This window comes from Delphinapterus leucas, chromosome 11, assembly GCF_059928025.1.
Source record: "Delphinapterus leucas isolate spDelLeu-1000000601 "Yukka" chromosome 11, BTC_Dleu_Yukka2, whole genome shotgun sequence".
NCBI classification, from domain to species: domain Eukaryota; kingdom Metazoa; phylum Chordata; class Mammalia; order Artiodactyla; family Monodontidae; genus Delphinapterus; species Delphinapterus leucas.
Window position 1 is genome coordinate 96,731,893 of NC_143139.1, and position 14,337 is coordinate 96,746,229.

Consider the following 14,337-nt stretch of genomic DNA (forward strand, 5'->3'; position numbering starts at 1 on the left):
AGGGTAAAGGAATGGAGGGGGGCAGAGCCAAGCTCTCGAGATCTTTACTCTTTTTTTAAAACTTGAAGTATAGTTGATTTACAATATTGTGTTAGTTACAGCTGTACAGCAAAGTGATTCAGTTATATATTTTCAGATTCTTTTCCATTATAGGTTATTACAAGATATTGAATATAGTCCCCTGTGCTATATGGTAAATCCCTGTTGCTTATCTAGTTTATGCTTAGTAGTTTGTATCTGTTAATCCCATACTCCTAATTTATTCCTCCCACACTCCTTTTCCCCTTTGATAACTATAAATTTGTTTTCTATGTATGTGAGTCTGCTTCTGCTCTGCGTATAGAACCATTTGTATTATTTTTTAGATTCCACATGTAAGTGATATCATATAATATTTGTCTTTCGCTGTCTGACTCACTTCACTTAGTATGATAATCTCTAGGTCCATCCATGTTGCTGCAAATGGCATTATTTCATTCTTTTTTATGGCTGAATAATATTCCATTGTGTGCGTGTGTGTGTGTGTGTGTGTGTGTGTGTGCACGCGCGCGCGTGTGTGTGTATCTCACATCTTCTAAACCAACTGTCTGTTGACGGGTACTTGAGTTGCCTCCATGTCTTGGCTATTGTAAATAGTGCTGCTATGAACATTAGGGTGCGTGTATCTTTTTGAATTAGAGTTTTCATCTTTTCTGGATATATGCCCAGGAGTGGGATTGCTAGATCATATAATAGCTCTGTTTTTAGTTTTTTAAGGAACCTCCATACTGTTTTCCATAGTGGCTGCACCAACTTAGATTCCTACCAACAGTGTAGGAGCGTCCCCTTTCTCCACACCCTCTCCAGCGTTTATTACTTGTAGACTTTTTGATGATGGCCATTCTGACTGGCGTGAGGTGCTACCCCATTGTGGTTTTGATTTGCGTTTCTGATAATTAGTGATCTTGAGCATCTTTTCATGTGCCTGTTGGCCATCTGTATGTCTTCTTTGGGGAAATGTCTATTTAGATCTTCTGCCCATTTTCTGATTGGGTTTTTTGGTTTTTTGTTTTGTTTAGTTTTTTCGGTACTGAGTTGTATGAGCTGTTTGTATATTTTGGAAATTAAGCCCTGGTTGGTCACATCATTTGCAAATATTTTCTCCTATTCCATACATTGTCTTTTCGTTTTGTTTATGGTTTCCTTTGCTGTGTAAGAGCTTTTAAGTTGGATTAGGTCTCATTTGTTTATTTTTGCTTTTATTTCTTTTGCCTTGGGAGACTGATCTAGATATTTACTCTTAAAGGACTGTTGTGAGTTGGACTGTGTCCCCCGAAAAGAAGTGTTGATGTCCTAACCCTCAGTACTTGTGAATGGGACTTGATTTGGAAATAGGATCTTTGCAGTTGTAATCAAATTTTAGGTAAGGCTGCAGTGGAGTAGGGTGGGCCTAAACCAGTGACTGGTGTTCTTATAAGAAGGAAATTTGGATATAGATGCACAGAGAGGATGTTAGGACAGGAAGGAGAAAACCATGTGAAAACACAGACATACAGAGGGAAGATGGCCACAGGACCACAGAAGCAGAGATCGGAGTGATGAAGCTGTGTGGAAAGCAGGTGTGACTGCTGATTCCATTTTACTGATGCCGAGAACGAGGCCTAGCATGGCTGAGGACCTTGTCTTCAGGCCTCCAGCCAGGGGCTGCGTTCAGACGCAGGCTCTATTCCCGTTGGAGCCACATCCTCGGGGTGCATGAGATGAATACTTATAAAAAGTGCTTCATGCTCCAAAAAGTTATCAAGGAGAAAGGTGGGGAGGAGATGTCACGTGCATCATTGCTTTTATTTCCAAGGTCTGTACCTGCTCTTGAGGTTGAGGGGCAGTGACAGAGATGGTTCATACCAGAGAAAGTGGGCAGGACAAAAAATCTGACCTGAATCCTAAGGATGAGAAGTCTCAACAGCTCGCCTTAAACATCCCTGCTCCTTCTCCAGCCTGGATTTTTTTTTTTTTTAATGAGAACTCAATTCCCAACAGAAAACAGCTTCCAACATCCAATAGAGCAGAGAAAAACAGCACGGGGAGCTGCTCATGGGATTTTAAAAGGTCAGGCAGTTCCACTTTTCCTATAGTAAAACGGCAGTAGGCACACACGATCCCACAGCTGCGGTTATGTGCCAGCAACACTGGTAAGGACTCGAGTGGGACGAGTACGGCTTTCTTCATTTAACTCAAAACTGATTCTCGCTGCCCCATAAAATATATATCTACTCTGTAGTGCCTATAAGAGATTCTACTACAACGAGTCAGAGATTCTTCTCATTTTAATACCACTTAGGGCATTTTAGTCCTAAAAATCAGACTGACCGGAAAGGTTCTCAAAATGGGGATTCTGAAAGCATCTCACCCTCCGCTCTCAGAGATCACTACCGAAAATACCTTCGCGCTTCCCCTTGAAATTGGCATTTTTCTCAAAATTCCTTGCAGACAGTGGAGACCAAATGCTCTAACAAAGAACTCTTCCCTGGCTGGGCGTTTGCATGTCTTCTCCTTTGTCTGGGGGCTTTAGGAAAAACCGTGCACTCCTTAGATCAGGCAGCCATTCTGGGAGAGATGTATGGCTTAGGAAGTTGAGTCCTTATTGGTGAATAAATCTTAATCCAGTTTGTTGGCTAATTACATTCGCGGGAAGGTAGTTTCGCAGGGCCGCCTAGCAGGAAGAATTAAGCCTCCCCCCCGTTGCCGGTGGCACAGGGTTAAGCTCTGGGTTTGTAATGACTGAGTAATGAGACCCGCTCTCGGTGGACCCCTGGCATCCATCGATCAGGTTTCCCTTCTGCTGAGACAATGCCAGAAGTGGGCCCAGCAGTTAATTATGGGAAAGGTCAAAGGTCATGCAAAACCAACACAAATCTATATACTTTTTCATTCCTAACTGCACACAATGACCATGGCTCAGCCAGAGGGTGGGAAGGTCCTCCCCCCAGCCAACCCACGATCCAAGGTAACCATGGGGTCTGAGCTGCTGGCTGACCTCTCCCAGTGGCCCGGACGGCTTCGGGCCTCCTCCACGCTTCTGCTTGTGCTGCCCGGAGCTCCTTCCCCTTCACAGACACCTACACCCTTCTGCAGACTGAGCCCCAGCATCAGCTCCTCCCTGAAGCTCTTGCAGATCCCCTGGCAGACAGGGCTCTTCCCCACCCTCTGGACGCCACAGCTCCTTGAATGGACACTATCGCTACTCTCACTTGTGATGTATGTGTCCTTCGAGGCTGTGAGTTCCATGGGGCAAGAACTGTGTCCTGTTCGGCTGCAGGCTCAGCAGTAGCATGGTGTCTCCTCAAAAGTCTGCTCGGCATTGAACGAATGAGTAGCCATCTTGACTGGAGCCTCCGTGGACGTGTGAGGCCGTACGCAGGCCCTTTGCTATGAGCACCCTGAGAAGTGGGTACCAACATCTTTTTCTGACAGCAAGGGAAACCAAGGCTCATAGGTGTTACCTGCCCTGCCCAAGGTCACACAGCTAATACCCGTGGAGCCAGGAAGTGAGCCAGGCTACCTGACTTCAGAGGATGCCGTCTCAGTCACAAAGGACCACGTTTTGTAGGATTCCATTTACATGAAGTCTCCAGAAAGGCCACAACTATTGAGACAGAAAGCAGATTAGTGGTTTCTGGGGACTGGGGGGCTGGGGAGTGATGGCTAAGGGGTACAGGGTATACTGAATCGTATACTTTAAGTGGGTGCATTGTATGGTATGTGGATCATACCTCAACACAGCTGTTTTTCTAAGTTAATGCTCTCGGCACTCTCGTCCACCGTGCTGGCGAGTCTCTGGGGTGCAGATGCTCACCTTGGACTGACCTCGAATGCCACCTGCCCAGCACGGGCTCAAGGTGGGCTTTGTGGTTCCCAAGTAACAGGCAGGACTGGCCTAGCAAACCCAAAGGACCAGTTAATTACTCCTTTTCTCCCTCCAAAGCACCCTGGACCCTTCACTGGGGTCTGTCCCCAGGCTCCGACATCGGGCCTGGTGGGTACCGAAGCACCCTGGTTGGCAGAGAGCTCACCTATCCGAGTGTTCAAGATGCAAGTGAGGAGGAGCCCCAGGAGGCTGCCAGCCCAGAGCTGAGGCTCCCACCACTCTCCCACCAGTCAGAGGCATGGTCATTCTCCCACCCGCTGAGCAAATTGCAGGCTCAGAGGGGCTGTTCCACGGGCCCAACCCCCTTGGGACTCAACAAGAGGATCATTGAAAGTTGACTGAAAGCCTGAGCCGCCGCTTGGAATGGGTAAGCTGGGGTCTTAGAGCTCCACTGATGCGCCCCTGGATTTGCTGAAGGGGTAACCGAGCCCAGAGAGGGAAACTGCGGAGCTAACCTATCAGCAGGTCGAGGCCGACAGCAACTTGAACCAAGACTCCCAGCCCAGGCGTCTTCCCCTAACCTCACAGGCCACCCTCTGTGCTCCAGCAGCAAGGGCCGGAGCTGCCCTGGTGCAGTTTGATTTAATTCTCTTTCTCTCCAAATCCCCAGTGGAGTTTCTAATGACAACAAGATCGGGAACAACTCCCCACCCCCACCTTCTAATGGCAGGTGGCTAAACCCTTACTATAGGCCAGGTAGGAAGGGCTTAACTTCTCTCATCACAGAAAGAGAAACTGAGGCTCAGAGAGCTGAAGTGACTCGCGCAAGACTGCCCAGCTAGTAAGTGGCAAAGCCAAAACTGGAAGAAGCCAGGCAGGCTGGTTCCAGACTCCACCATCCTAACCTTGACACAATCACCTGAAGAATTCCCCACATCTCCGTGAACAGGGAGCCAGGGCCCACGGTCCTCGTGGAGGATCAAGCCACCTCCCCGACTTCTTCCCTCCTATACCAGCACCTTCCCCGTCCTGGCCCCTGGCCCTCAGTCCAGACCCTGGCCACGAGGAGCTGCCAGCCCAGAGGGGGAGGGTGACCCAGAGACAGACGAACATCTCACGTGGAGACAGCCTTGCCGCCAGCGCTCCGGCTGGGCCAGGCCTGCCTTTGGGGCTGTCAGTGGGAAGGGACAGGCGGTTCACAGTCCAGCTGGAGCCCACCTGGAACCCCTACAGACTTAGCCCGCACTGTGCGCCACCATGGCAAGGAGCACACTGAAGACAGAGCTGCCCGTTGCAGGGGTCCAAAGGGGCCTGGGGTATCCTGGCCCCAGCCCTGAACTCTGCAGTCAGCACACTAAGGCCCAAGAGGTCCACAGACCTGCCCAAGGTCACACAGGTTGGCACCCAGGCCTCCACGGACCTACACCCAGCTCTATTCCCCTCGACTCAAGGGGCAGGAGGCCCAGACAGAGGTAGGGTGGCTCCGGGACAGAGGGTGCATCTTGGAGCCCACGGAGGGAGCGGGACTGAGCCACAGCAGCAGCCATAATTAACAGGCCAGAAGTCCAAGCTGGCCAGATGGGATTTTCCACTCTCTCCTCCCAGGGGCTGCAGCCCTGGCGCATCTGGAGGACCCCCTCCAAGTACCCTCTGAGACCCCCTGACCTTGCCGGCACACACAAGCCCTCTGGCACTCTTTGTCTCAAGGCCTTTGGGGAAGGCTGCCATCCACTTCAGTAGCATTCAAAGGCCAACAGGCCCGTAGTTTATTTTCTTAGAAATAATGGTTTTTTCTGGTTAGCATTCCTCCAATGGAAAAACAAATCCAGCCGCTGTAACAAGAAGCGGCCAAGAGGAAGCTAGAGGGCCTGGAGGAAGGGGCCGAAGAGGCCTGCTGCCTGGGGAGCTTGGAGACGAGGGGAGGGGGTGGGGGCAGAGGCCCTCTAACCCTAGGAGAAATGGGGATTTAGAGAAGAAAGAAAGCTCGATGTGCAGGCCCTGGGGCTGTCTTCAACGCACTCTCACATATGGCGAGGTGGCTTTCCCTCCCCCAAGCCCACTGCAACGCACATTCTGGGAGGCAGGTGCCATTGCTCCCGTTTGATGGGTAAGGAACCAGGTCTCAGGAAGGTTAAGTCACTTGCTGGACTTACTGAGTCGGCAAGGACAAAAACAGGCCTCTGCATCCTTGCTACAGACACTCCCGTGGAGCATCAGAGCTGGAAGGAACGTCAGAGACCCGCTCTGCTTTCCTAACTTAGCCCAGATGACACCTCTCCAGGGAGCCCTCTCAAAGCCCCCCCTCCCGAGGCAGAGATACGCGCCCTCTCTCGTCCTCACCCCCACTGAATCTGGTCTGTATTTCCATTGCTGTACTTCCCACGCGCTGTTATGATCACGTCTTTCCCAATCTGTCTCTCCCCTAACCAGGGAGGTCAGGAAAATGTCTTGGCCCCAGCACCAGGCTTGGCACAGAGTAGGTACTCAGTGAACATTCTTGACGCTAAACTGTATCTAGTCCAGTGGACACATTTTACACATGGGCAAACTGAGGCTGAGGGAGCCAATCACCTCCAATGCTTAAACGCCAACGATTTGAGCTTTCAGTTTTTCCTTCCAGAAATGGACGTGGACTCCAAGAAGCCTAAACTCTGCAGCAGATCTGGGACCGGTTGTAAGCCGCGCTGCCTAATTGCTAGCTGACAGCAACTTGGAATTTTAAGTCACGTCCAATTTCTTCCTGCCCGCTGGTCTGCTGAACTTGAGCGCATCTTCAGCAGGGCACACATTAGCATGCATAATTGCACGTTTTAAGACTTGAAGAAGAATTTCCCCTCCTCCCCGCTCCCAGCCCACCTCCTACTGCCCTTTCCTGGACTCCCAGAAAGCAGAATTTTATCTGGAGTCTCAATAAAGTGTGTAATAATGATGATGAAAATGACTGAATAAGGTCATAGACATTATTCCCTCAGAAGGCCAATTGGTCTTAAGATTTTTCTTCTGATGTTAAACTAAATGGATCACTGTATGTGTTATTAGGAGTTTTGTTAAAACACTTAATAGCATGCCCTGTAATCTACCTAACTTGAGTGACTGACAAGTAGACCCTGGGGATATAAAATTCACGAAGTGACTACTTACATTCATTACATACATGCTAATTTTGTGATCTCTGATGCCCACAAGGTTGTCATTCTTTTCCTTTTCACAAAAAAGGGAAAACAGTAATATATTTGATATACTGTGGCCAAAACAAAAAGTTATTTCCCTCAAGAGTTTTCATTATAACATTTTGGAAAAGGCCCGAGTTGGAACATGCAAGTGGAATAAACCACTTGAATAAATGGTCTAAAAAATTAAGTACACATAGAAGGGGTGATGTGCACTGCTGGTTCAGACTAAACAGTGATTATCAAGAGGGTCTCCGTTATTTAAACAAGCCATATGAGGATGGTTTTCTCCACGTTTGGGGTCTGGTCCTGATTATAAATGAGAGCTTTTAATTAAGATTTAGTAAGACCCAATTCAGGCTATAATTTGGTCCTTTTCCTTAGCGAATGTCTATGAAAACAAAGCAATTAAGGTTAAATGAGTTGAAGCATTTAGAGGGGATGAAATGCCCCTTCCTTGTCCCCAGTCTGCCCCCTCGGCAGAAAGAGTACACACAGGACCAACTAATTCAGACCAGGAGGCCAGCACAGAGCTGGCCCTGGCGGCCCCCTAAAGGCCCATGCACAAGGCGCCTGGTGAGGGGGGATATAGCAGCTTAGCTAAATGAAGAGGGATGGGGAAATAGAATGTGCAAAGGGCCTGGGGTAGGAAGGAGCTGGCAAGTTTGAGGAGCTAGATAAAGGCAGTGATGCTGGGGTGTGGTTAGAGAGGAAAGGATAGAGAATGACAGCAGTTCAAAGTGGTTAGCTGAGGGGGTATCTCCCAGCTATCAGGGCTCATAGGGCCTGGCTCAGATGAGCTGATGGCAGTGAGGGGAGGTGTGAAAGGGTCTCCCCAGCCCCCTCTAACACTCCATAGCTAAGGAACTCCTTCCACTGCATTCAAACAGGCTTATAGGGGCCTGGACCACCGCTGGGACCCCACCGCTGACCTGGGTTGGAATCCAGGCCCTGCCGTCTCTCAGCTGGGTGATGTGGTTAGAGACTGACCTCCCTGGGCCCAATTTCCTTCAACCTAATTCTGCCACTGGTCCCCACCAGATATCCTTGGACTAATCCTTTCCCCTCTCAGACCTCAGCTTCCTCATCTATAAAACCTTCAAAGTTTGGGAGGCTTGGACTTCCCTGGTGGCACAGCAGTTAAGAATCTGCCTGCCAATGAAGGGGACACGGGTTTGAGCCCTGGTCCGGGAAGATCCCACATACCACGGAGCAACTAAGCCTGTGCGCCACAACTACTAAGCCTGTGCTCTAGAGCCCACAAGCCACAACTACAGAGCCCTCGTGCCACAACTACTGAAGCCCGCGCGCCTAGAGCCCGTGCTCCGCAACAAGAGAAGCCACCACAGTGAGAAGCCCCCGCATCACAACAAAGAGTAGCCCGGGGTCGCTGCAGCTAGAGAAAGCCAGCGCGCAGCAACTAAGACCCAACACCGCCAAAAATAAAATTAATTAATTAATTAAAAACAAAACAAAAAGCCCCACAAAGCTTGGGAGGCTCTGGGAGGCCTTTCCTGATATCCCAGAGATTGATAAGGGTCATTCACTGCCCACCAACACCAGCTCTGGGCCCAACCCTGAGTGAAGTCACATAGGTCATCACAACCCAGTGTGACAGGAGCTCTGAAGGAAGGATGCTTACAGGTGACAGCTGACCTGTCTGGGGCATCAGGGAAGGCTTCCTGGAGGAGGTGACCGCTGGGACTCATCCATCTACCATTTCACCCAACAGAGGCCTTCTAAGCCCTGTGCCAGGCCTGGTGCTGGATTCTAGGGGTCATAGCTGACAGACCCTGCCTTGGAGAAGCCCACACATGGGAAACATCAACGTAGTGCGACGTGGGCTAAACGAGGGCTGTATGGGCCTGGGGAGGGCAACAAATGGGGCGGTCATCTGTAAAACCCAGGGGCTGCCCTGGAGGCCCGGTAGAGTTCACTCCAGCTCTGCACATCCATGAGTTTACCTCAAGCAACTTCAGATCCTGTCAAAATGCAGATCATCAAGAAAACACTGATTTATCCTCAGCTTTGCTCAGGGTCTTTCACAATGTCTGAGGCACCTCACTCTGGCTACAGCAAGCCCCTTGCCAGCGTTAAGCTGACCACATGTGGCCCCAGGCTGCTCCCTGGACACACAGTGGCTGCACACGTGGAAGCCCCATCATCACCATCACACGTGAACTGGCCACATGGCAAGATGGCCTTGAAGGCGTGTGAGAAACCGTCCCTGGAAGGGGGTTCCGGCTGCTTCAGGTGCCAGGTTTCCTAAAGGGTTTTCCTCAAGCAGCAGGAGTTTCAAGGCAACACAGTGAAGGGTACGAAAGGCTCACTCAGTCCCACATGGCGGGGCCATAGGCTGATTTCATCCTGGGGAGAGCTAGGGAGGCTGTGGAAGCCACATTCTCTGGACCTGCTTTGCTGAGAATCTGTCCTCTGTGTTTACCACGGTAAACAGCAAAGTCTATCAGATCTCTAGGACAAGGCAACTCATTTCCCCCCAGACTCCAACCCCGGGCTCTGCAAAACCCACACCAGCTCAGGACCTGCAGATAAAGGGGCCCAGGGAGGGAAAGCAGGTTTCATCTAAAGTAGAAATGGCTGTCTGGAGGGCCTGGTGATTGATTATTGATGTCTGCTATGGGAGAAGGTGGCGGCATGGTATTTGCCAATCCTGGAGTAGGGTCAGTAGAACAAAGGAAAGCCTTCTGTCACTCGTATCTTTTACTGCACATTCTTGGTAAACGGTCATCTGTGAACGGCACACACGTCTGTACGTCTCTGTGGTGATATGGATATATGTATATGGTTTATCCGAATAGTCAATGAACCAGAACACCCCATTTCCCAGCTGGGAGTTGTGGGAGAGACAAGGCTTCACCCCTTTCATATACTGGACAACATTACGATCATCGATATCATCAACGACTTCATCTTCATCAATATCGCCATCAGCAGCATCATCACTGTTAACATCGCCGTTGGTGCCACCGTCACCACCGTCACCATCACGGTAACAGCAGCTAACGCTCATTCGGTGTGTCCTCTGTGCCAGGCTCTGTTCACATGCTTTATATACATTAATTCACTTAATTTTCACACCATCTTTATTAGGGAGGACTATTATCATCTCTATTTCACAAATAAACAAAAGAAGGTCTAGCAACTTGTCCAGGCTACACAGGCAGGATTTAAACCCAAGCAGTCTGGCTCCAAAGGCCACGCTTTAACCACTATGTTCAACTGAGTACTGACCGTTCATTCCCTCTTCTCAGAACTGAGAGCCCCAGATAGCAATACTTGTGTGCAGAAATGGCAGCGTGGAGAAACGGGCCCACCAAACTTGGGCTCTAGTCCCAACTCAGACAAGACCCCTGCCTTCTCAGGCCTCCATTTCTCCACCTGTGAGCCAGGAAGTGAACACCTGGATGATCCCCAAGGCCCTTTAGGCAACTACTGCCCAGGGCCTGCAAGCCCCTCCAGATTCCATGGCCTCCAGAAATCTCTGCAAGGTCCTCCTGGGGAAGCCAGTGGGGGTCTGATGGCCCACGGGTGAGCCCTCCAGCAGGCTCCACCGGTTCTGACCGATGACTGTAGGTGGGTCCCCCAGGATGAGAAAACCTCAGTGCAAGTGGGACAGTGTCCACTCAGGTCCCCAGAACGCACAGCAGCGCTCATCCACAGAGCGCTTCGGGAGCAAGTAGCCAAACGGCCCCTCCTTCGGTGCCTGATGGTTGCTCTCCAGGCTGTGCACACGGCAGCTCAACAGCTGCTGAATTACCGCCCGGACAATCCTCACCGGTTCTTTGAGAATTTCCACTGATACATCATTTCAGCTCATGCACCCCAACTAGGCTTGAAGCTCCTTTAGGGGAGGGACCAGGTTGCACCATGACTATCGCCTCTGAGGTATACAGCAGTGGGCGATTTTCAAAGGTCTTCACCATACATGATGTCACCTGAGCCTAAAACCACTGTGAGAGGCAGTGAGAAGAGATGATGACGATGATGACAATGCAGCAATGGTACCTTCCCCTGTATGCTGAGCACGTACTGTATGCTGAGTACCTACTGTGAGCCAGGCACTGAGGCTGCCAGGGCCCTGGTATGCTACACAGTGTGTCATTCGATCTTCAGGATGCCCTGAAGATTCATTAGGAATTAGCCAGGACATTAAGGGAGGGAAAGGAGCTCCCAGAAGGGGGAAAGCCTGAGCTGGGTCTCAGAAACACGGACTGGCCTGGTATATATATGTGTGGCCAGGGCACAGGGCCTTCTGCGCTTCAGGAAGTGAGGGCAGAGGCCAGAGCCAGGCTGGAGAGACAGGGCTCCTGGCAGTTCCTGAAGCACATTCACAAGCCTCGTTCTCTTTTGTCCTCACACTGAGGACATCAGGCCCCCGGACCCAGTGAGCGTGACCCCCAACCTGGGCTCAAGCAGACTGGAAAGCTGGAAGCGGACTCTGCAGGACTTCCGGGCAACAGGTAGGACACAAAGCATGGGCATCCTGGGCAGGGGACAGCAGGAGGCGACCTAAGGAGCTGGGCTGGAGAAGGAACAGGCTGGGTCAGGGGCTTAAACCGGAAGAGATGGGGGTCACCCTGGGCCCTCCCTGGCCAGAGGGCAGAGCAGAAGTTCAGAAAACAGTTGCACAGAGCCTCACATGTGTCAATTGGAACCACCAAGCTAACGTCCGGCTCCTGCCAGCAGCCAGCCTGCTCTATCTGCCTCCAGCCTGGCCTCTTTCCAGAGGTCCGTGGGTAGGCGCCAGCTCCCCGCTCCGGCTTCTGGGCCCTAAGCGAGGCCAGGGATGTGGCCAAACCAGGCGCGATCCAGGACAGTGTCATCTGTCCAGCACTCAGCCTTAAGCAGATGCCCAACAAATGAGATGGATAAACAATGTCAGCATCCCGAGGAGGCAGAGCCGCGTCTCCTACAAAACCCAGCTCCTGTAAAGCTTTCTACAGAAGGAAGAGGCACCCACCTTGTTCTCAGGTGCCACTTTCCTAACGCGAATCTCACACTTTGAAAAAGGAAGCTGGCAGGGCTCAGAGAGAAGATAATGAGATGCGAGAGAGCCTTGGGTGGGAATTAAGAGACCTGGGCTCGAGTACTGGCCATGCCACTGTGAAACATGGGCACCCTGCAGGAGAGGCTTCTCTAGTCTGAGCCTCAATTTTCCTCATCTGTGAAGTGGGGGCAGACAGGGAAGATTTGAATCCTGATTCTCACTCAGGGGTGCACAGCAGTCATGTAGAGAGCTGTCTCCAGCCCCCTGATGCTGGGCCCTGCCCCAGACCCTCGGAGGCAGAATGACCACACAGACCCTCCGGGACAAATGTTCCCAAAGGTTCTGCCCGGCTTGGAAAGTCCTGGCTCCGAAGACAGCTGAGGCTGCTCTTCCCTCCAACCTTCAGCCTGCTAGGGAGGAGGTTTCGAAGGCCACACGGTCAAACCAGCACCCCAGGTGCAGGGAAGGAAGGCTGGACAGACAGACGGACATCACACAGCCACCAGTCTCTGCCCAAGCTCTCATCCTCAAGACAGAAGACCTGAGCCAGCCCCACAGGCGCTGTGGCTGCTATGGCGCAGCTCCCTTGGGGAAGCTACACAGGGTACACGGGTAGCTTCAGATTTGAAACTAGGGACCTTGGTGGGGTCACCCCAGGCCTTTACCCCACACACATCCAGTCAGGGACAGATGGACAAATATATCACTCAGTGCTCCATTTCAATTTCTTTTAAAAAAAAGAAACAAACCAAACTTTCAAACCCAGGGAGAGTTAAGCGCCCCACGACTCCAAATATCTCCTCCAAGGAAGCAGCACAGGTTCCCGGGGAAGCCCGCAGCCTCCCTCCCAAGGCTGACAGAGGCCGCCTGCGATGACGGTGGCGCCCACGGGTCTGGCTGGAGGGCTGGGCTCACCTTCACACTGCCTGCCTTCCCCCTTGTAGCCTGGCTTGCAGAGGCATTTGTAGGACTTGGGCGTGTTCTGGCAGATGGCATCGATGTGGCAGTCGTCTGTGCCCTCCGAGCATTCGTCCACGTCGACGGTCCCTGTTGGAGGGAGAACCACGAGTGAGGTGTGGCCTGAAGAAGTGGGCAGCTAGCGCGGGGCAGGGAGTTCCTTCTGTCCCTCGCCCTTCCATCGATCACCGGGGTAATTAACAGTAACAGCCATCATATGACCACCTGGTGTGACAGGCAGTGGCTGGTGGCATCTTCGGGGTGGCTACTCTGTGCCAAGCACAACGTTACCAAAATGCCGGGTCTTATTTATTGTCACAACAATTCCAGTAAGTAGAGCTACTCTTCCCACTAAAAAGATGAGAAAACGGAGGCTTAGGAACAGAGCGAGGAGAAGCCTCTCTGTATGTCTTGCTCTCCTCACAAAGCATCTCTCCATCCCTCCTCCACTCTCCTTATTCTAGAATTTAGAGCCAGAAGCGTCCTCGGAGGAATTTAAATCCATCCCCTTTGGGTTACAGATGGGGAAATGGAGGCTAGCACGGCGCACTGAGCAGAGGCCACGAAGCAGAGGCCAGCAGGCCCACGAAGGAGATCTGAACGTGGGCCCCACCCAGCCCCTAGGCTGCGGAAACAAAGGATTCTTCACCTGGCCTCCAGAGACCCATGCCCTCGACGGGGCTAATGGGCCTCAAGGAACGGTTCCGGTCTCCCCAGTCTCCCCACCTCGGAAATCTAGGTTCAGTCCTGGTTCTCTTATTCCAACTTCCAAACCCAAGGTAAAGTTAGGTTGTGAGGGTCCCTGGCACTCCCCACCTCCTGCCCGCAGCAACCCGTATACACCTTCAGTTGGGACAGCTGTTGGGCAAATAATGTAGAATAGGTTCTGTGTATCTGTGTATACACCTCCCCCCGCCCCACAGCTCAGGCAGGGAGAGGACCCTCAGAGCACGGAACAGCACAGCCAGAAAACCATAGCTGTAATCTAGGTTCATTCCTTGGGTTATAAATGAGGAAACTGAGGCCCAGAGAAGCCTGTTGCAGGTCGGTAGCTCATTAGGAGCAGAGCCTGGACTCCGCCTCAGGGAAGCAGGTCCAGAGCTTTGCTACATGCCGTGTTGCTTCCAGCCAGCCAAGAATAGAATACAGATGGATGACAGACAGACAGAAGGACCCAGAGGGGAGCACAAGGAACTCTCAGTAGCCACCCTGAGGGCAGTCCCCCAGGGGCAAGCCTGGGGAAGTCCTGGAATGTCCTCCTCTCTTCACGCCTCCGGCCACTCCCTAGCCTGTCTGGCCCTCAAGACTGTCCACTCTGAATTACTCCCCTGAATAGCCTCTGGGCTCTAAATATG

General features: G+C 51.6%; 1 protein-coding gene across 1 annotated transcript in view; it reads right to left on the reverse strand.

The window, feature by feature from the left end:
• SCUBE1 (signal peptide, CUB domain and EGF like domain containing 1) overlaps positions 1-14,337 on the reverse strand; it is a 195,611-nt gene that overhangs the window by 114,270 nt on the left and 67,004 nt on the right. The window contains exon 10 of the mRNA XM_089921601.1: positions 12,941-13,072. Coding sequence (XP_089777727.1) covers positions 12,941-13,072 — 132 coding nt within the window. The remainder of the gene's footprint in view (positions 1-12,940; positions 13,073-14,337) is intronic.